Source organism: Mustelus asterias, chromosome 15, assembly GCF_964213995.1.
Source record: "Mustelus asterias chromosome 15, sMusAst1.hap1.1, whole genome shotgun sequence".
NCBI lineage: Eukaryota > Metazoa > Chordata > Chondrichthyes > Carcharhiniformes > Triakidae > Mustelus > Mustelus asterias.
In genome coordinates this window covers 50,229,155-50,252,633 of record NC_135815.1, presented here as the reverse complement: position 1 = coordinate 50,252,633, position 23,479 = coordinate 50,229,155, and the positions used below count along the sequence as shown (strand labels likewise).

At 41.1% G+C, this 23,479-nt stretch overlaps 1 protein-coding gene across 1 annotated transcript in view; it reads left to right on the top strand.

Annotated features, from left to right (window-relative positions):
- LOC144504504 (ribosomal protein S6 kinase alpha-5-like) overlaps positions 1 to 22,434 on the top strand; it is an 88,820-nt gene extending 66,386 nt beyond the window's left edge. Inside the window, exons 10-17 of the mRNA XM_078229877.1 lie at positions 4,387 to 4,518; positions 4,809 to 4,942; positions 5,532 to 5,625; positions 6,961 to 7,131; positions 15,869 to 16,060; positions 17,846 to 18,002; positions 18,314 to 18,468; positions 19,793 to 22,434. Of these exons, the coding sequence (XP_078086003.1) occupies positions 4,387 to 4,518; positions 4,809 to 4,942; positions 5,532 to 5,625; positions 6,961 to 7,131; positions 15,869 to 16,060; positions 17,846 to 18,002; positions 18,314 to 18,468; positions 19,793 to 20,059 (1,302 nt within the window). The 3' untranslated portion in view covers positions 20,060 to 22,434. The remainder of the gene's footprint in view (positions 1 to 4,386; positions 4,519 to 4,808; positions 4,943 to 5,531; positions 5,626 to 6,960; positions 7,132 to 15,868; positions 16,061 to 17,845; positions 18,003 to 18,313; positions 18,469 to 19,792) is intronic.
- Positions 22,435 to 23,479: the final 1,045 nt, after the last annotated feature.

Genomic DNA, 23,479 nt, shown 5'->3' with positions numbered 1-23,479 from the left:
TCAGAAGGTTTTGCACATCATTGTGCGTTACATTGTCCACAACCTGGTGCTGCAATGGAGCAAGAAGCTGACAGAGGAGGAGATGGATGAGTGGCACATTCCTTTGATGAGGATGTCGAGGAGAGCACAGAGGAAGGCCATTGGGCAATGGCGAGGGCCCAAATGCAGAGGAGAGCTCGGGATGGCCTGATAGCTTCTCGCTTAAATGATGACCAGGACTAGGGTGGGCACTGAGATCACACCATGGGGCATGGCCCTTCCTACACTGTGTGGTAACAGTGCAATCACAGCCTTGATTTTTCTTCTGCCATGGGAAGGGTATGGTTGCCCATGGTCCATACGATGCATGAGGATGATGATAGCTCAGTGAAGACAGTGCATCAGTCCTCAACGCTCTACTGTGAATATCTGACTCCCTGCCAGGCTAAGGTAGCTTGTGAACTCCCACTGTCCAGGGTAATCTCAGGGCGGTGATACATGGACAGACCCATCTCTGCAGATGCCAAAACCTCCATGTGCCTGTGTTCTCTCTTTTCTATTGTGAGCCAGCTTGTCCTGCAAAGAGACAGATGGGGAGAATATAAACAGGACACATGCCAGGTCAGATGGAAAGGATGCCCGCATTTGTGGTTGATGAGTGGGAGCCTGGATATGATGAGGAGAGAACCATCAGAAGAGATAAGGAAGCATGAGAGAGGGTGAATGATGGGGCCCCTTGAGGTGGCAGTGAATGAGCTTCCAGTGGAAGAGTGAGGTATGATTCACCCTGGCTGCACAAAGGAAGTCATTCATATTCTTTCTGCGCTGGATTCTTGTCCTCTTATCTATCTAGTGAGCTTGCACTTACCAGCGTTGCCACTGCTTCTCATGCCAGGTCCCGTTTCCCCTCCCCCACCCTCAACTGAAAAACTCCAGATGAAATGCATGCAAATCATTTTTTTCCTAAGTGTCTAAAAACATGGCAAGATATCTCGCTGATGGTGGCGAGCTACTTTCTGTTTTTTCCTCCAAAATGGCAATGGAAAACTCCGTGCATGGAGAGTGGTAAATAAGGTTGGTGACTGAGATGGTCAAGTGGGAATAATGATGCTGTGGTGATAACTGAGGACTAAATATTCCTGGATACAAGGATTGAAATTGCAGCAACCCCTCTCCCTGCACCCCACCTTCCCTTGGTTGTGGCTGCCAGTGGGAAGTGCCAGAAAATTGTGCCCAAGGTGTCGAGGAAAGGAGTAGAGTTGGCAGTATCAATTATGGATAATATTGCAGGGTTGGGGCAGTACTGGCACACCACAGGAAAGATGGAATAGAGAAGCCTATTGCATACGCATCTAGAACCCTCGTATGCTGAATGGAAGGATTCCCAACTCGAGATAGAGGAGTTGGCATTTGGCTTTGGCGTTAAAATTTGTGTCTACAGTAGACGCTTAATCGGAGTAACTGATCATAAACCATTGCTGGGACATTTTAAAGAAGACAAGTCTCCGCCTCTGCCATTGCCTCTGCCTAGATACAGTTTTGGGCCTTGTTACTGGCAGCTTATGAATACCTCCTAGAGCATCGCTCTGAGACCTGAGTCGTCTGCTTTTGCCCATAAACTCGGCTTTGTTACCAGCTGTGGAAGAGTTCATGATGACCCTCAATCTTTTGGACACCCTGCTGGTGTCTGCAAGGCCAGCCCTATCTAAATGAAAACATTCAGAGGACAGCCCTCAGATGAAATGAAACACTATCTGATGAGGAAAGACGAGCTCAGTGTTGAGGATGGTATCATCCTCTGGGGTCCACATAGTTGTCCCTTACCCAGGGCGTCTTCCAGAACTTATGAAATTATACCATGTTCACCCTAGGATTTCAAAAATGAAAATGCTAGCCAGGAGCTATGTATAGTGGCCCAGTCTTGATGTAGTCATTACCAACTTGGTTAGACAGTATGAGTCACGCTAGGAGAACCAGAAGCTCCCCACTTCCCTCTCGGCCTTCCTCTAACCATGGGAGTGGCCTGGTAGGTGCTGTGTGCGAATGCATGTGGACTTCACCAGATCTTTTATGAGTTCCATATTCTTAATTATGGTTGGTGTGAACTCCAAATGGTTGGAGATGCATCGCATCAGCTCCACCACATCTCACATTACCACTGAGAAACTACAACACAGTTTCTGCATGCACGGGATACCTGATGTTCTGGTTTCTGACAATGGCACTGCATAACGAGCACCGAGTTTCAGACCTTCATGGTTTCCAATGGAATCAAACACATTTGAATGTTGGTGTTGAGGGGGTTGGCTGAAGGGTGGTGCAGAGTTTAAGCTCGGCATGAAGAAGCAACCTGCAGCATCCATATAAACCAAATTGGTGTGATCATTATTTGACTATAGGACTACCCCCTCACACCACGACAGGAATTGCTCTATTGGAATTGTTAATAGGGCAGAAGCTTCAGCTACTGTCTCAAACCTAGCAAGGAGGGTTGAGTCCCAGCAAGAGAATCAGAAGAAGAACTATGATTCTGTAAGGACAGAAAGAATGTTCAAAACTGGCGACCCCGGTGCATGTGAGGAACTTCGGGACAGTCACAGTTGGGTCCTCCACATCATTACGGAAAAGACAGGGCCCATGTCTTATAAGATCCAAGTGCAGGGCAAAGTTCTGAGGAAGTACCTGGATCATCTCAAGAGTAGGGAGTCCACACTAGTGCAGGCCTCATTGCTAGCTATGGGGGTGATCACTGCCAGCATGAAGCCACGACTAGAAGTCAACCCTACTACACCTACTCCTTCAGGTGATGAGGCCACTGATTCCGGCATGGAAGCGGAAGAGACTGGTGCCCCAGCTGAAGCAAATCTCAGGATCAGCCGGCGTCAATGACTTCATGGTGTTCCCTTCAGAAGCGAAGGTCTCCAATCCACTTCACACCCCCATTTTCTGTCCTGCCTCAAAATGACCCCAGGATGATCGCCCAGCAGCAGAAAAAGCCCTCCCCGGGGGGTAGTGCTGGGTAAGAAACGAACTCGAGGGGGGAGGGTTGTTATGATTGTCGTATGGGATCATTAATAGATTTCCCCGTGGGCCTTGTAGAATGCGAGCTCCCCTTTTAAGTGAGTGGAGGCTCGCCCAATAGGGAAAGAGCTGCAGGGGGTTTAAAACATGCTGGCTCTACTCAGGCCAGCAGTCGAAGGACTCCGAGGCTTGACATGTACACCGTAGCTACAGGAATGGTACTTTTATGCACATTGTAAATAAAGGGTGTTGGTGAAGGAAGACTGGTCTCGACAAGATTATTACACTAAAATTTCTGGCCAAAGAAAAGTGAACCTTAGCCATCTTTCAAAGAATATCACTCCTAACTTTCAGTTATGGAAACCTGGCTAAGAACAAATTCGTGATCTGTTTGTTGAATTACATGAATTTCATTACCAAAAGTTAGGATTTGTGATTCAGAGCAACATTGTGGGTTACTTTCACCATACAATTATGGTCCATAAAGAAGAGAACTTAGAGCTTGAAGGAATTGAAGCCGAATTAGAATTTAGGAGCAACATTCCCTGAACCCTGCTGATGTTTCTTGGTTTCACTACCTCAGTTTGTGACTCTTTGATTGTCTTCATTTTCATTCATGCTCTGAGCTGACCCAAGATACTTTTAAAGTAAAGTTTATTTTGTTACTGTCACAAGTAGGCTTACATTCACACTGCAATGAAGTTACTGTGAAAATCCCCTAGTCGCCACACTCTGGCGCCTGTTCGGGTTCACTGAGGGAGAATTTAGCATGGCCAGTGCACCTAACTAGCACATCTTTCAGACTGGGAGGAAACCGGAGCACCCAGAGGAAACCCACGCAGACACGGGGAGAACATGCGGACTCCGCACAGACAGTGACTCAAGCCGGGAATCGAATCCAGGCTCCTGGTGCTGTGAGGCAGCAGTGCTAACCACTGTGCCCTGTGCTATCCAATACACAATACAATTAAGTAATGAAATTGGTAAGGATAGTGAGAATTTTATAGGTGGTGATGTTGATCTAAATCTTTCAACTTCAGTAGCTTGTTTGAAAACGTATGCTCTCTTATTTAATTTTCTGTGCAAAACTCATCTAATGACTTAACTCAAAAATCTCAGCTGGTCTGGCAAACATATTGAAGCAGAACTGATTTTGTTAAATAATCCTGTTACAAGCAAATTAAATAAAATTCTGTTCCTTTAATTGTTCTGTATCCTTGACATTATAAATGCCTTCAAAATGAGTTTGGAAGCGTTTGCAAGCAATAAGAAATGTTCTCATTATTTTATTAGATGTTTATTATTTCACCTGACAATAATAACATAGGGCACACTCTATTGTTTTAGAGATCTAAATTAAGTTGCTGTTCTTCCTTTTGCTCACAGGGTTACTCATTTGTTGCACCTTCTATTCTGTTTAATCGAAATGCCATAATGAATCATGCATGCAACTATGACCTGCAGATGGCCATGGAACGACCAGACAACAGCACTGTTGCACGAAGTGCTATGACAAAGGTTGGAGTGCTTACAATGTCTCTAGGACATTCCATTTTATTTTGCACTTATTCCTTTGGTATAAGATTCCTTTGGTAATCATTACAAATTTATATAATTGATCAAATAAGTTAAAAAGTATAAAATAATTACTAACATATTGAAAAGCTCTACAGATTATATTTATAGCGGTAATAATGTGCTTTTAAGTTTGGTTACTAACCATACCTAACAACTAAATAGTTCACAGTTTCATTCTGTAGCTATTTTGTCACATGGACAAACTTGAATTTTAATTTGTGTACCTCTAGGATTCCCTCTTTTACCAGAACTATGAATTGAACATGAAAGAGAAGCCACTTGGTGAAGGAAGCTTTTCTGTTTGTAGGAAGTGTCGACATAAAAGGACTGGGCAGGAATACTGTGTCAAAATCATCAGTAGACGGTAATAACTGATGGGTTTATCAAAAAGATCACTTCATCAGGCAGCTAATTAAGATTGATTTAAAATTAATTCAAGTTTTTAATTATTTTATCACTTTGTTTTTATATTACATTCATTTTCAAAATAACAGATGTAAATATACAGGTCAAACTCCACTGATGATTCAGTGTTTAAATACACAGAGAGTACTGATGACAGTCTCAGATTCAATCTTCGCTCTTTGCAGAATTATCCACTCTTATCCAGGTATCCAACATGCAAACGATCAGTGGCCTCAGAGGGCTGGGTTAGTGAGCACAAATCAGATAGGAATCTTGCTCTTATTCACTATCCTGTGACATACCTACTGAAAGTATGCATGTGTTGTGGATATCAAGTAAGGACAAAATTGGGCTCCAGCTTGGCTGTGATGCCCTTAATGGGGCCTGATATTCAATATTGAGGGTTATAAATAATTAATCTTAACTTAAATAAGGCCATACAGAATGCTTGGAACTGTTTCTGTTTCTGAACAATAATTTATGTTGTGACGTGTCTTCCATGCAATTGGAAAATATGAATCCCCCTAACATTTCATGTTTCTTTTTAGAATGGAAGCCTGTACACAAAGGGAGATTGCAGCATTGAAACTCTTGGGGGCCCATCCTAACATTGTGAAACTATATGAAGTTTATCATGATCAGGTACAATAAAAATATGACAGATCCAAATAAATCTAAAACCTCAACAGTCTGAAGAGAAACAACATACGAACTTGTTAACCATTACAATCTTACTCTGATTTGAATTTTTTTTAATGCATGTCATTTTGGGTTTGCCATTTGTTCGCTCTAACAATTTCTCTCTCAAACCATATTCTCTTTCAAAAACCTAGGAATTGTTGGCTTTGATATTACCAAAGTTCTGTTTACAAATATTTGTTTACAAATGTTTTGATCTGTTTTAAAAATGTAGTTGTCATTAAAAAGAAAATCTTGTTTAAATTGCCTTATTTGAGCACGGGAATTTGAGACCATTTTTGTGGGAAGCGCTTGCTTTGCAATCCACAAATTCCTAAAGCTATGCCTTTTAGAATTAGGTAAAGGGTCACAGAATTGTTGCCAAGTATATTGTTAGCATCTATAGCAGGTGCCATGTGAATTTGGCCAACTGTTACAACACTTATTTGCGATTACTCCATATTTCCCGATACAATTAATCACATTTATTTCGATATTTAAAATTGCCCTGTATGAAATAGTTCCGTTTCTTATTAACTTCATATGTTTGTAAATTCTATGCTTAAAACCAGTAAAAAGAATTAATAAGCAAAATTTTAAGCAGGATTTTCCCTGTGGGCTTCAGGACTCTGCCACCGGGGTCAAATAGCAGTCAGAAGCCCACACTGTTTGGCGAACAATCAACAGGCAGTAGTTTTCCCTGAGTTGACCAATTGATAGCCAGAGGATGATTTCACCACCTAATTAAGAACAGCGAGCGAGCTCTATAAGCTGGAGGACCAATAGGAGGTCCACTGGCATTGAAGAAATAGAAGCTTGCTTTTTCCAGGTTAATGAGAGAGAGGGCACCCCAAGATGGAGGTGTCCTCTCTCCAACTTTGTTAACTTTAAGAAAGAAACTATATTCAGCAGCCAGGCCTCCAGGGGCTGGCTTCTGGCTGAAGCCTGGCAGGCAGAGAAGCCTGAAACACCTCCCGATCTACTGTCATGAGATTGTCTTCAGACAGTTATACTTTTCTCCAATACACCTGAGGACCAGAAGGCTGACTGAAATAAGGCATTAACAAGCTGAATTGGTTATCTACTACTTGAAGTTGCTGCACTGCTACTCACCCCAGAAAATGGCCCTAGCATGGGATGGTGCAGGGAAACTGGCACACCGGCCACTGGTGTGAACTTGCACACCAGCTGCCACTATGCTTGCCCCTGTCGGGCCCTACAAATTCAGCCCTTTATATCTGATGTGTGTGATGCCATTATTGACTTCTGCTCAATGATTCAGTTTTGTTCTTCCCCCAGTTGCATACGTACATGGTTATGGAGTTGTTGAAAGGAGGTGAACTGCTCGAACACATTAAAAAAAGGAAGCACTTTAGTGAATCTGAAACCAGCAGAATTATGGGCATGCTTGTGTCTGCTGTTCGTTATATGCATGATTGTGGAATTGTGCACAGAGATTTAAAACCAGAGGTATATTCATGAGCACAATGTTTCAAATAGTCGTATTATCAAGTTGTAATTTTGGAAACTAGTACAAACACAGTGGAGAACTTCTACCGTCAAATAAATGTTGCTTTTTTCATGATTAAGGCAAAAGGTAAGGTATAGATAAAACGTGCAATGCAAATATATTTTTCATAGTATGAGCAGTCTCTGAAACACCCAAAATTGCAGTCCCTTTTTAGGTGAGCACAGATCATATAATCTTAAGGGTCAAAAGATAGGAGAACAAAGAAGGTGACATGCTCCTTGGAAAATTAATCTAAATGGGAATAAGAATATCCATGGATACAAATTCAGAAATCAATAAAAAGTAGCAGAACAGGTCAGCAAGGCCATTAAAATGCAAACAAAGCAATGAGGTTTATTTCTGGATCACAAAAGCAGAAATGTTCTGTTAAACTTATGTTGAATGTTGTTTAGACCAGTGGCTTTCAACCAGTTTGGAGAAGCATGCAAGTGTGCCGTGGCTGTGGGGCAGACTCCAAACTCCAGCTGAGGAAATTCAACCACATTAATGCCCCAGTGTATCACGTTCAAGTTTCCTTGCTTAAAAATCAGCACTGGTGTCACTCTTGTGCAGTAGTTGTTTCAAGAATTCTGAGGAAATTACAAGCTACTTAAAGTGCTGGTTCATCACTTGCTGTCACATGCAAACCTCTGTATTAAAAAAGGTGGTAAAATGGGCCAGTTTTTGTCAAAACTGTCTTGAAATATAAAACGGACCAGTTTCCACAGCACCACAATTGACGACAAGTATTGCTAGCAATGAATTGTAGAGCAGAGGATAAATGAATCCTCACAGGGGAAAGTCACCCCAGTGTATCTCTGCATCGCTGGCTCAGAGGGACCAGCAGTTTCTGTCACCAAAAAGCACAGACACAGCAGGGAGCCCGGAGCACAGTACATTCCCAAACTCATGTGCAGCATCAATAACCAACCCAAATTCCACCACCACTGAAAACAGGAGGTTGTAGTAAAACCTTCTGTTACATAATACTGGCAGTGTGCACTCCTATCCCTATAATTCTGTTACTTCACTGTTTTGGTGCAGTCTCCCACCTCCTCTCTTCTGAAATGCTGCTGACCTAGGATCCCAGTTCTGCTCAGGGGGAATATGCAGGAAAAATCTAGAACTGATGTCGCAGGTGAGAAAGCTTGCCTTGTTTTTGCAAAGTATATTCCTATTTTCTTCATCACCCACAGTGGGAAATGTCCTTCCAAATCAGCGCACTCCTATTTGCAAACATACTGCTGCTTAGTTTCAATTTCATTTTTCATTCTTAAATAATGTGTTGTAGGCATGAATTCCAGCCAGAGTTACTAATTGACCTGCCTGTTGTGACTGTGCAGACATTCTGGGATCAGCCTGTGCAGACTGACAATGTGATGGACTAATCGCATGTTTGTCTTCCATCCCTCTCCCAATGCAAAACATATATAAAGAAAAAGTTCCATCACATCATCCCTGTTCAATTCCTTGTGACTGTTAATATGTCTCATGGCAAATGGTATGTTGGCCTTAAGAGCGAGAGGATTTGAGTATAGTAATCAAGATGTTTTACTGCAATTGTATAGGGTGTTGATGTGGAATATTGTTTGCAGTTTTGGTGTCCTTAACTGAGGAAGGATGTTCTTACTATAGAGGGAATGCAGCAAAGGTTTACCAGGCTGATTCCTGGGATGGCAGGTTTGTCATATGAGGAGAGATTAAATCAGTTAGGATTATATTTACTGGAGTTTAAAAGAATGAGAGGGAATCTCATAGAAACATATACAATTCTAACAGGATCAGACATAGTGGATTCAGAAAGAATGTTCCCAATGATGGGTGGGGGTGGGGAGGTTGGGGGGGGGGGGGGGGGGGGGGGGAGTCCAGAACTAGGGGTCATCGTTTGAGGATAAGAGGTAAACCTTTTAGGACTGAGGTGAGGAGAAATTTCTTCACCCAGAGAGTGTTGAATGTGTGGAATTCACTACCACAGAAAGTAGTTGAGGCCAAAACGTTGTGTGATTTCGAGAAGAAATTAGATATAGCTCTTGAGACTAAAGGGATAAGGGGGGAAGGTGGGATCTGGATATTAAATTTGATATCAGCCATGATCAAATGAATGGTGGACAAGGGTCGAATGGCCTACTCTGCTTCTATTTTCTATGTTTCTATCAGTGCCCCTACTCGGAGCTATCCAACATTTCAACAGGGCCTACATGAGTTGCATTTTGTCCACACACACACACACACGGGTACGTGCACACATGTACACATGTATCTCTGGAGCCCATCATGTTCCTGATACGCTGCATTTGTTGTTATATGTCTCTTTGAACGTGTCCCAAATGATGTTCTCACATCCATGCTCGATTTGCACAATTAAATCTTCAGTTATTTTTTTTTTAATGCAATTCCAATTAAGTACTATTCCCCAGCAAGATACCATAGGAGTGAAGCAGTACAGATCACATCCATATAAACATATTAATTGTGATTGCAGTTTATTGGGGTGTTGGCCTGCTGTGTTTAAACGCCAATTGAGTGCTCCTTTTGAGGAGATGAGCAGATTGTGTGTGAAAAAAAATTACATGTATAATTTCTATAAGTGTACACTGATACAAAAGAGAGACTGCCCATTGAATTAGCTCCAGATACAACCCAATCAGAAGCAATTGTGCTAAATCTGCAGCCGCATCCATTCAGGAATACTTGTCCTGCTGTAAATAGACAGTGGGCTATAGACATATGTAACACATGGTTAAGAATAACTAAATCGTTTCCCATATGGGAGTTAGCTAAGAAATGCAATAAGATGAACAGCACATCACTGCAGAATGTGTAAACGCCAACATCCCAGGAATACAGTAAATTGGAAATTAAATTATTAGTTTTCAACTCTGAGTAAAGCTTCAAAGGTAGGCAGAATTCCCAAAACTGCAATCCAGTGAATTTGCTTTGAAGTTTGCTCTCTAATAAGACCTTAGGCATAGTGAATGCAAGTAAATGTGAAGTTTATGAACAATCGATTTAGCTGAAAAAAAGTGGGTGTGCCGTGGAATTGTTTGTCTCATTGAAGTATGTTGTATTACTGAAAAGGTTGGGAACCACTGGTTTAAGGCCACACTTGGAGTACTATGAATAGTTCTAGTTTCACTTAACAAAAAGGATATCGAGGTACTGGAGAAGGTGCAGAAAATGATTTGCAATGATGATACCAGAACTGAGAGGTTGTACTTATTGTGAAAGACTAAACTGGCTGCAGCTCTTTTCTCTGAGAATTATAAAGCCATTAAAATTATGAAGGAGTTTCATAAGGTAGATGTGGAGAAAATGGGGGCGATTCTTCCATCCCACTGCGCTAAGTTTTTAATGCAGCGGGCTGGGAGAATCGCGTAGGGGGCAGCGGCGATTCACAGGGTTCCTGAGAGCGTTCACACCCCACTAGCGTCTCCCAGCGCCAGATTTCCAGCACAGTCTGCTCCACGCTAGAAATCAGCGGGGAGGCAGGGCTATCATTTAAATGATATTTTAAATATCATTTAAATTATATTTTAAATATCATTTAAATGCTATTAGCAAGCCCGGGACTGAATTCTCTGGGTCCACTAGCCTCTCCCACACCGCCAGAATGTTTCGCTCCAGCAGGGTTTAGAGTAGGCCCCCACTTTCGGGGAGCTAGCAGCCCTACTCCGCTGGAATGAAGGAGGAGCAATCAGGGCCCCCCCACAGGGTCAGGTGGTGGGAGGCTGGTGCCACCTGGCAATGCAGCCTGTGCCGTCTAGCACTGGCCAATGGGGCGGGGCCTATTGGAGGTGGGGTGTTGGGGCGGGGCCTAGGGGGCGATCGGTGGGGGTGGAGGGTCCCATTGCCACTCTGCATAGGGATCAATGGGGGCAGGGGGGAGGCCAGAGATCGGGGCAGGCTAGGGTGGGGGCTGAGTCTGCCAGGTGTCTGCACTGTGGGGGGAATTGGCACTGCGGAGAGATGAGGGGATGGGGATCAGGGTGGTCCAGGATGTGGGGGGTGGACCACAATCGGGCCGTGGGGGGGCAGCATTGTGGGGGTCCTGGGCTGGCCAGCAATTGAGCAGACAGGAGGCTGACAGTTTGGGACTACTGCGTGTGTGCAGAGGCCCGCTGGTTTCAGCCTCCCGGGCAGGGATAGGCCCCACCCCCTGAAATCTAATGATATTCACTCTGATGGCCTCTGCAGTGCACAGAGTGTGAGAGATTAGAGTGTGAACTCTCACTGAAAAAAAAACAGCGTGAATTACTCCAGTTTTCCCACGAATTCAACACTTAGAATAGAATTTCTTTGCGAGAATTCCGCCCAATGTTTCCGCTTGTAGAGGAATTCAAAACCTGGGGTCATAAAGAGAAGATAATCACTAAATTCCAGTGAGGAATTCAGGAGAAACTTTATTACCCAAAGTGTGGCATGCTACCACTTGGAGTAGTGAGCCAAATACCATAGATACATTTTTAATGGAATTTAGAGTACACAAAGGATAAACGATGATGATAGGGGTTAGATGAAGTAGGAAGGAGGTTTGTGCGGAGCGTTAACAAAAGTTGGACCAAATTTTTCTTTGTTGTCCTTCTACAATAACTTATTTTACACCTCTAATGTAGTAAAATCTTCCAAAGTGCTTTACAAGAGCATTATAAAACAAAACGTGACACTTAACCACACGTGATCATAAGGGCAGATGACCAAAAGCTTAATTAAATATTAAATAGTTATATTTTAAGGAGCACCTCAAAGGAGGAAAGTGAGATGAAGAGCCAGAGAGGTGTAGGGTTGCAATTCGAGAACATAAAGGGTGGGATTTTCCAGCCACGTTCACCCAAAAGCCAGAAGATTCCACCTGAGGTCAACGGACCTTTGCATGGTACGCGGCCCTCCTGATACAATTCCCATGGCAGGGAGGGACGAGAAAATTCTGCCCAAGTCTGGACCATGAAAGTGTGGCTGCCAAGTTTGATTTGATTTGTTATTGTCACATGTTTACAGTGGTACTGTTTCTTGCGCGCTACACAGACAAAGCCTACCATACATAGAGAAGGAAAGGAGAGAGTGCAGAATGTAGTGTTACAGTCATAGCTAGGGTGTAGAGAAAAATCAACTTAATGCGAGGTCCATTCAAAAGTTGGATGGCAGCAGGGAAGACAGTGTTCTTTAGTCGGTTGGTACATGTCCTCAGACATTTGTATCTTTTTCTCAATAGAAAAAGGTAGAAGAGAGTATGTCCGAGTGTGTGGGGTCCTTGATTATGCTGGCTGCATTTCGGAGGCAGCATGAAGTGTAGACAGTGTCAATGGATGAAAGGTTGGTTTGTGTGATGGACTGGGCTTCGTTCATGACCGTTTGTAGTTTACTGCAGTCTTGGATAGAGCAGGCGCCATACCAAGCTGTGATACAACCAGAAAGAGTGCTTTCTATGGTGCATCTGTAAAAGTTGGTGAGAGTCATAGTGGACATGCCAAATTTCCTCAATCTCCTGAGAAAGTAAAGGCGTTGGTGGGCTTTCTTAACTATTGCGTCGGCATGGAAGGACCAGACAGGTTGTTTGTGATCTGGACACCTAAAAACTTGAACCTCTCGATCATTTCTACTTCGTTCCCATTGATGTAAACAGGGGCACGTCCTCCACTACATTTCCTGAAGTTGATGACTATCTCCATCGTTGTGTTGACATTGAGGGAGAGATTATTGTTGTTGCACCAGTTCACCAGATTCTCTATCTCTTTCCTGTCTCCGTCTTATCATTATTTGAGATCCGACCCACTACGGTGGTGTCCTCAGCAAACTTGAAAATGGAGTTGGAGTGGAATTTGGCCACACAGTCATAGGTCTATAAGGAGTATAGTAAGGGGCTGAGGACACAGCCTTGTGGGGCACGGGTGATTGTGGAGGAGGTGTTGTTGCCTATCCTTACTGATTGCGGTCTGTGGGTTAGGAAGTCTAGGATTCACTCGCAGAGGAAGGAGCCAAGCCCCAGAAATGTTACAGAGATGGGAATAGTGATGGAGCAAAGATGTATTCTGAAAATCCAAGTACATCACATCCACTGTTCTCTCTCATCTACTCTATTAGATACGTCCTCAAAAAGACTCCAATCAGTTTTTCATAAATGATTTCCCTTTGTCACAGACAGGAGAGGGGTCAGTTTAAACTACTTTGATCTCCCCACTCTCTACCCCTTCAAAACAGAAAGTTTTTTAAAAATTCGGATTTCCTCCTTTATAAATGGTGGCGTATTTCTTCCAACCCTTAAATTTGGAATGTCCCAATCCTCTATAAATAACTTGCACAGCAAACTTGAGGTAAGATTAAATAAAAAGGATTGGTTTATTTTTACACACAGACATGCACAGGGGAGGGTGTTTACAATGTCCACCCCTTTTTGCACTTGCACAATAAATGGGAGAAAAAGAGAAAGAAAGAGGGTTCAGGGCACAACCACACAATAAAATACAAATTGGGGTTTACATATGTCCAGAGTCCAGAATCAGAAGTTAACTGGGATGTTCCTTCAAAGAGAGGTTGACTGATTTACAGAGTGATCTGTCTTTCCACTGTGAGACTTCCAAAATGGGAGAATGCACATAGAGTGAGTTAGTTTCGAAACACAAGTTCCAATGTTCCCAAAGTTGGCAGGTTTGATGAGTAAGAGTTACTCATCCAACACCAGGTTAAAGTCCAACAGGTTTATTTGGTAGCAAATGTGAGGGTCAGAGTTCTTTCTGCTGTCACCAGCTTGATGGTTGATAACACAGGCTGATTGATACCTAGAATTCTGTTCACATTGAGGTCAAACAGGAACTGCCAGAGTTCAGTTCCACCAGAATATTACAGTGCAGCTTGGGGGAGGTCATGTGATAAGCCTCCTTGATACTGAAAAAAGAATAGCTGGAATCTTGGTGTTTAATTGGAGTCGGGACTCCTTTTGTTCTTGGCAACACTGGCCTTCTTGTCAAAACCATTGTGTTAGAACAGTTAATGCTTAGGCCATTAGCGCCATTATGGGAGATTAGCATCTGCAAAAGCTGTCTTTGTTACTTTGAAACTACTGGACACCAGCATGTGACTAGCTGAAGATATCTTGTCAGCTCAGCAATTGTCCATGTTGAAAAGCACGAAAAAATTACTTCATATAGTCCAGCTGACAAATTATATATTTTTTTCTTTCATATTTCTACCATGGCGCCTTTCATAAATCTATGTTGACGTTGTCTAATCCCATCGATATTTTCTAAGTGTCCTGTTATCACATTCTTTATAATAGACTCTAGCATTTTCCCTCTACTGATGTTGGGCTAACTGGTCTGTAATTCCGTTTTCTCCCACCCTCCTCTTTTAAATAGGGGTTACCTTTGCCATTCTACAATCTGCCTCAGCTGCTCCAGAATCTACAGAATTTTGGAAGATGATTTCAGGCAACGGATTCCATATCATACCTATTGCGTTTTTTTAAAATCTCTCCCCACTGGTTCTTTTGCCAAGTATTTAAAATCTATGTCCTCTGGATATAAACCCTGCTGCTAGTGCAAACTGTTCCCTTTGATGGACAGAACACCACATTATAAACTGTATTGTTCTGACTAAAGCTTTAGGTTTATTTGCTGAAAGAGTATCAAAATAAATTAGTAAGAGACAACACTAATATAATGATAAAAGCAACAAATAATTATCTATTTCATGGAATAATTAGGGTTGATGAAGCCATTCAGTGCATCTTAGCTCATTCATCCAGAAAGATCTTAAAGGAATTTTGTTGCAGCATTCAGTAGCTTGTTTGCAGTAAATCTGATGGTAGAAGTACAGAAATTAATGAAGAATAGTTGCTCATAGTGACCTATCGTTCATTGATGGAGAAATTCAGCAATAATTCTGTAACTTTTCGTAATTGAATGGTGTTAATTGTAGCAATAATAAAATATCTCGATCTGTCAATGTAGTTTTCTCCATCATCCTTTACCCCACTCTATTTCAGATTCCATTTTCAATTTTATTGCCAGAATATATGATGAGTGGAGGCTAGGTGTCTTCCAGGAGACAAAATATTACTAGGGTATTTTCATACACCCCTTAAATGCATCTATAGTGACATTACAGTTGGTCTACTCAATATCATCATATGTTGCTGTCATAACGTGCAGTGCCACTATGTAGTGCATCACAACACATTTTATTAATCATATTAGTATGATATAAAATAATCCAATAAATTACTAGATGAACATGTAACATAATTAGTGTGTAGTGGAGAGTAGTTCTGCCAGTTTGTGCACTCTCATAGTGTTTGACATCTCTAAGCACAACTCAAGACTGATCCAAATTACCTACCTAGAGAGTTCCAGTGGAAGACTTGTTGAGCCTGAGTTGAGGGGCCAAAGTACCATCACTAGAATTAATCAATTCTCTTTTAATTCTCAAAAGGGTTTTTATGGTACAGCCCAGTATTTTTTTTTAATGAATAAGCACTTTAAAAATTGAATATTTGGTATACTGAAATACCTTATAGTATATTTAAATATACTATAAGGAAACTCAAACTTAACACTGACACTGCCAAACAAGTGTACATAGGTCTATGCCAAAATGCTTCAGATTTTAGGTAATAAATCTTTGCACTAACACTTATTTTAATAGTCTTCGGGCAAATATTTAAAAGATTAATTGATGCAAGAAAATACACTTTTTTGTTGACAGAATATTTTGTTTGCTGATCAAAATGATGGTGCAAGGATCAAAATAGTAGATTTTGGGTTTGCAAGAGTTAAACCTTCTGACAGCCAGCCATTGAAGACCCCATGCTTCACTTTGCAATATGCAGCTCCTGAGATTTTCAAGCAAAATGGTTATGATGAGTCTTGTGACCTATGGAGTCTCGGAGTAATATTAGTAAGTATATGAAATGCTTGTAAATTGTTCAGCATTAAAACATTTGTGAAGGGAGAATTGATATTACTGTGATTGTCCTTCCACATGTGGAATTTACATTTTTTATCGATCTGGGCAGAACTGAAATCCAAGTCTTAAAGTACTTGTGGGAACTCTGTATCCATCATCTTAATTTCACATCAGAAATTAACACAGAATTGTGGAGAGGATATGAGGAATAGTGAGTTTATATTATTTATTACAGTACTAGCTTGCTGATGCAGCCAGTGTGGAGCATTGCAGTGGAAGCTTTGGAATGGGCTGATCCGGGGACTAATGTATAATGCATCACCCTAATATACAAATATTGCCCTAACTCATTACTTTTCATTTTCTTGCAGAAGTTATTTTTCATTAACTGATTGTTTTAGCCTTTTTAAAAATGTAATCCATGTAATGTGGATGTCAATGACAAAGTCAATATTTATTGCCCATTCCACATTGACCTGAGAAGATAGTGGGTGTTTGTCTTGAACTATTGGAGTTATTTCTTTGTTGTGGGTTTCCAGGCCATTGCAGATTGCAATTAAGAATCAGCCATGTTGGTGTGGGACAAGAGTTACAGGTGGGATGGAAAAGCACAGGATGTTTTCTTCTCTAGAGAGCATTAATGAACTAATGGATTTTAGCACAATCCAACAGTTTCATCATGGTCACTTTTACTGATCTAGATTTTATTTCTCTGGATTATTCTATGTCCCTAGATTCCAGAAACACTACAAACTTACTCAAATTTTAGACATGAGACCAAAATGGTCTGAGTTACAAGTTGCGCAAAAACAACTGTCAATGTTCATGATTGACAATTGATAAATGCAGTTGGAAATAACAGAGGAAGCCTACCTTGGTTCTTTTTTTTTGCCTGTCCTGATCTAGTTTCCCATTTTCATCCTTCGAAATGTAGCCCCTTACAACAGGGAGTGCATCACTGTAAGAAATTAGTCTGACAACTTGAATGGTTTGAGTTTTGATTACATAGAAACATGCATAGAAAATAGAGCAGGATTATGCAATTCAGCCTTTCGGGTTTGCTCCACCATTTATTATGACCATGGTTGATGATCAAATTCAATATCCTGATTCCCCCCCATCCCTTGATCGCTTTAGCCGCAAGAGCTAAATCTAATTCCTTCTTGAAATCACACATCATTTTGGTCTCAACTACTATCTGTGGTAGTGAATTCCACAGATTCGCCACTCTCTGGGTGAAGACATTTCTTCTCGCCTCAATTCTAAAAGGTTTACCCTTTATCCTCAAACTATGACCCTTGGTTCTGGACTCTCCCACTATCGGAACATTCTTTCCGAATTTACCTGTCTAATCCTGTTAAAATTTTACAAGTTTCTATCAGATCCCTTCTCACTCTTCTAAATTCCAATGAATATAATCCTAACTGACTTAGTCTCTCTTCATTTGATATTAGGTTAACTATATTGGCTTTATGCCACCCCTTGGCCATCCAGACTAATTTGTCACTCAAAGTTTTCTAGTGGAGAAAGGAAAAGAAGTTGCAGATTTAATGTTATGTTAAATTGTTACATGATATGGTCGTCTCATCTAGAATTGCCAAGACTTGTTTCTGACACTGGCTAGCAAATTTCAAAAAGCTTTGGGATATGAAACAATAACCATCTGATAAGAGAGGATATCTGTAAAATGGATTCTTTCTACTCATCTCCCAAATATTTTACTGCCTGTTTAAAAAGTAGCCTTTTATAATGCATGTGTGTTTTGTTATATTCTAGTATACGATGTTGTCAGGACTGATCCCTTTCCAAAGTATGCAGCGAACAGTAATATCAAATACCGATGAACTAACAAGAACAATAAAGGAGGAGAATTTTTCACTTGCCGGAGAAACCTGGAACAATGTTTCACAAGAAGCTAAGGAACTAGTGCAAGGTAATGTGCCTTTTACTCTTTACCATTCAGGCCAATTAAATTGCTCCAGTGGTTCTGTAACAAAACATTTATTTAAGTTAACATGATATAATGCATTTATTATTATTGATTTACACTTGCTCTCCAGTAGGGCATCATACTGGTTAGGGAACTTAACATTAAACTGACATCTTCGGCTCCTAAAGCCATACAAAAGAAGAAGATGATTTATCTATAAAATAGACTAGGGAACAGTTTTTCCAAATGTATTGATTTGGAAGCTTTGAAGTAATATTAGAATGACACTATATATAACTTCCCTACTCTAATAGGTTTACTTACTGTGGATCCAAACTCTCGCCTGAAGTTATCCAGCTCACATTTCAACAACTGGTTTCAAAAGAGCCACTGTTTGTCCACTAACCCAATGATGTCTCCAAATATTCTTGAACCTTCGGCCAATAGCTACTTCAAGTCTTCTTGTATGGTAAGATCTTGGAGGCGATTTGCCCACCTCACCGTGCCTAGCACAGATCGCGCTGATCCTGGAAAATAGCATGCGCACCTAAAATATCCATTTCGCGCCCGGCGCCATACAGTTTGGAATTTTTCCGGCCTCTATCTAATAGCACACCCAAAAAGGGCATGAGGCCAATTAGCATATTTTAAAAGTTCAAAGTTTATTTATTGGTCACAAGTAAGGCTTACATTAACACTGCAATGAAGTTACTATGAAATTCCCTTAGTCGCCACAGACTGGCGCCTGTTCAGGTCAATGCACCTAACCAGTATGTCTTTCGGAATGTGGGAGGAAACTGGAGCACCCAGAGGAAACCCATGCAGACACGGGGGGAACTTGCAAACTCCGCACAGACAGAGACCCAAGCCGGGAATCAAACCCGGGTCCCTGGCGCTGTAAGCAGCAGTGCTAAAAAGGTAGCATTTAAATATGCATAACCCGTTCAAATCCCAATGCACAGAATTCACTGGCCTTCGGGCGCAATAACAGTGAGAATCACTACTGGTCTCCACTAGCTGAAACTTGGCACGATGGTCACTTTGGGGGCTCAGAGACCACTGAAGCCACCGGGTGGTCAATGGCATGGCTGGATGGTGCCCATTGGGTGGAGTCCATCTGGCACACTGGCTGGGCCCAGCGTGGCTGCTGGACACCCCAGTGGTGCCAGTTGGGCACCATCCGTGTGCTGGGCAGTGCCAAAGGGTGGGGCCTGAGTGGGGGCCATGGGGCCTGACCCCGGGTTGGGAGGGGGTGCAAGTCATGCGGTAGTGGATCATGCAGGTGATCTTAATGAGGGGAGCATGCTGGGCATCAGGCAGGGGGGACCCAGTGGAAGGGTCCCAATGCCAATGATTCATGTCAGGGAGGGAATGGGCCACCTTTTGAATTGTACTCCAGCAGAATGTTGAAGACCTTCAGGAGAAAATTGGCTAGCAAAAATAAATGCTTATGGCATTTTACTTCTTGTCAGTGTTTCTTGGGTCACACTCCATCCATTTAAAAATGAGTGCAGCTTTGGAAAAATTGACATTGGAAAAGAATCTGTGATGTGGCCTTGTAAGTCCTTGAAAATTGTTATCAATGTTGGACAAGATAACATTTTCTGCATTGTGAACAATTAGTACTATTAATGAAATAAGTTAACTTAATGCCATCATCCAACTTTCTCAAATGCATTCCGCTAGGAAACGTTTACAAAATTACTTTACTATTTTACTACAAAATTAGTATACTATGTTACACTTCTTGTATCAAGAGCATTTTTTAAAAAAAATGTTACTTTCTTATTTAGGCCCTTAATAAGTGCAAGAGAGAAGGATTTTTCCTCCAAAGTGTTGAAAATGCACCTTTGGCAAAGAGGCGAAAGATGAAGAAAAGTAGCACAAGTACAGAGACTCGGAGCAGTTCGAGTGAAAGCTCGGTTTCTTCCTCATCCCAGTCTCATGGCAGAACATCTCCTATATGCATCGTCCAAGTTCCTTTACCAGCAAAAAAATCTGTGTGTGTCTTCCAGTTTTCTGAAACTTTAAATAGCAGCTTCAACGATACTTCTGTCTAGCTAGTGTATTAACGAACTTCAAGTATTTATTACTTTTCAAGATTGATCAGCAGCTGTGTCTTCAGCCATCCTGGCCCCAGAATGTGGATTCCCTCCCTAAACACCTCTGATCCTCCACCCTCTCTCTTTCCACTTGTATCCCCCTGTCCTCTTCCTCTCCCATCCACTCAACTTCTCCTGTCCTCCGCTTTAAAACCACTTCTTTTTACAAGTTTTAGATCACCCTGCTTTAGGATTTCCTCCTTTGACCAGTGTCTGTTTTCCCTAATACCTGTCTCATCAAAAACACAATAAATGCAAGCTGTTAATTGTATCTAGTCTTTATTTTAAGAAAGGCTTAAGAAGTAAATTTGTTTTGAAAGCATAATAAGGATTTTTGTTCATTACCCAAACAATAAAGCTTGTTTTTGATACAAAAAGAAGCATCTTTAGTATGCAAATTTGAATAACTACAAGTGGCTTACAGTTAAAAAGTAAAGAGCCTTGTGGTGATGGTGTCTTTGATGTGTTTCTATTGTGAAGATAAATTATCTCATGCTTACATATAGCTGTGATTCCTGTTTTGTCTGGGTGCAATGTCTATCTTACTGTTCAACATTAGGAGGGATTTTTAATTCTAATCTATAGAAAGAGTGAACTAAAGACATAGAATTTTTTTTCCCAAAAGCAACTTCAGTGGCATAATCACAACCCAATATAAAAACCTGTTTGGTGCAGTGCGGGAGAGAGAATAAGCTATTAGAGGGCTGGAGACAGATAATTAGAGGAGGATGGGGTGAGCAGATAGACACCAGTTAGAATTGTGGATGGATAAGGTGGAATATTTATAAACTGATAACTTTTAAAAATGCTAAAAATATATCAGTATGATGCTTCAAAAGCTAAATATTGAAAATATTACAGCTCAATTGTAGAGAATGAAACCACCTGATTCCTGCCTAAGCCACACAGTCAGCACTGGAAAAGAGAGATATTTGCATGTTAAACTTATTTTTGAATTTGAGAAAATGGGGCATGAGTTGACATTGATAGACTGAGATGGAACAGTGCATACATTGTGGTGTTGGACAAGAATAGTCTGTGGGATGACACAGACCTTTTAGTGTTCTTTGCCAGGAATTTGGGAATCACAGAGGGCATGGACTTTACAAACATTCTAAAAGGAAGATTGGCAGCCAACAGAAAATATAGTTGCCGTGAAGAGGGGACAAAACTGAAGGCAACTGAAAGGGGATAGACCTCTTGGAGTAAACCTTACTGAACAGGATTTCAACAGGAGATGGGTGACTTTATGGTTAATTTTTAAGTTTTCAGACATAAATTGTATTTTTCAGGGTTATTCAGTTGGTGGTTCAGGCAACAGTGCAGCTGTTAAAGGAATTCACAAAGAATTGTCTCAGTAATTTTATTAGTCTGTTTTTTGTACTACTTTGTTTATGAATAGTAGTTTGAAGGATCTAATTGCTCAGTTTTTTTTCTGTTAACTCATTCCTGTTGTTACTTTGTACTACTCAATCATATTTACTTAACTGGTAACTCAAAACAGATAAGTCAATATTTCAGCCAATCACAAAATTAACTGATGTATGATACTTTGCCATCTAACACCTCTAAAGCCACACTTTCAGTTGTGACACCTTTGAAAGGGTCAATGCAATGGACATGCATTAGATGCAAGGAATTAATTACATAGATAGTGAAAACTATTTAAGTAAACTGAGCAAAAATAGTTGTTTTTGGTATAAGCTATTAAAATAAAGCAATAATGTATATTTGTCTTTTGTAAATATGCACTGTGATGAATACAGTACTTCAAAGATATTTTAAGGTTCCACTGTGTAATAAATACTTATTTTCTTGAAATAAATTTCATTTCCTATCCAGGAAAGGGAAATCTACTTCCATTACTCTGATCACGTACCAGTTATGTGAAGCTGGCAGGGTTTTAATGATAGATTACAGACAAGACTTCAGAACTGTTAGAACTATTTATTTGAAAATAGCTTTAAACTGTTGTTATAAGCTCATTTTGAATTGTTTTAGTAATATATTCTAGCTGGTCTAGGAAAACAATACAGTCTTGCTTGCAAACTAATTTCGATTCTGTATGTCTGTGACTTAATTCTTGTTAATCACATAGCTGCTTTGTGTAAAGAAATAAGATGCCAATTAATATGCTTTCTCTAAAATACATTGAGTCATTATTTTTTACAAAGTTTGATTTCCTTTTGTGCAGTTAAATTGAATTTTAAATTAATTTACTTGTATTCTGTTAAAGTGATTGAGTACAGGGAACAAAATCATTTTGTGCAACAAAGTTCTTTACACAGTGAAAACTGCTTATGTGTTTTACAATAAACTAGTTGAAGACCATTCATTTGTTTTGTTTTATTAATGGTATCATTAGAATCTTATGATGACTTAATTTGTGCACTAATTTTTTTTTTGCACAATTTGCTGCAAATATTTCAGAATCACAGAATATAGTACAGAAGGAGGTAACTTGGCCCATTGTGTTTGTGTTGGATCTTTGATGGAACAGTTCAGTGTCAGTCCCCTCCTGCCTTCTCCCCATAATCCTGCACATTCTTCTTTTTCAGACAACCAATTCCATCTTGAATGACTCGCTTGAATTGCAGTGCATTCCAGATCCTAACAACTCAATGTGAAAACATTTTTGCTTATGTCACCATTGCTTCTTTTGCCAATTAACTTATATTTGTGCCCTCTTGTTCTCTATACTTCCAGCAATCAGTTAACAGTTTTTCCTTTTCATCCTGTCCAGGTCCCTCATGATTTTGATACATCTATCAAATCTCCTCTTAACCTTCTCTTCAAGGAAAAAAAATTTCAATTTCTCCAAGTTCCTTATCCCTGGAACCATTCTCATGAATCTTTTTTACACTCCCAAAAGCCTGTTTTATTAACTGCTCTTTCAATCTTCCTGCTACCATCATGCACAAATAGACCAAGGTCCCTCTGCTCCTGCACACACTTCAGAATTATACCCTTTATTTTATAGGGTGGAATTTTACCAGGTTGCCCTGTCCATCGCCAGTAAAATCATGTGAGAGCCAAGAAACAGGATCACGCCTGATTTCTCAGTGCTCGCAATTCTACGAGAGCCGGATTTCCGATTGAGCATTCAATCGTCCGGGCTCGCTTGCCTTTATGCTTCGCTGGGAGAGGTTCTCTCCGGTGAGGAAAACATCTGCTCCCCATGAACGGGAAACAGTCATGTTGGCCTCGCCAGTGGAATTGGAGGCCATTGAGGGCCCATGCGGAGGCTGAGGGCAAGGGGGCAGTGCCTGCCTGGCACCTGGGCAATGCTTGGGGCACCTTGGCACTGCCCACCAGGCATTACCAGTGGGTGGGGCCTATGGGATGGGGCATGAACGGCGGGTGGCCCAATCTGGTCGG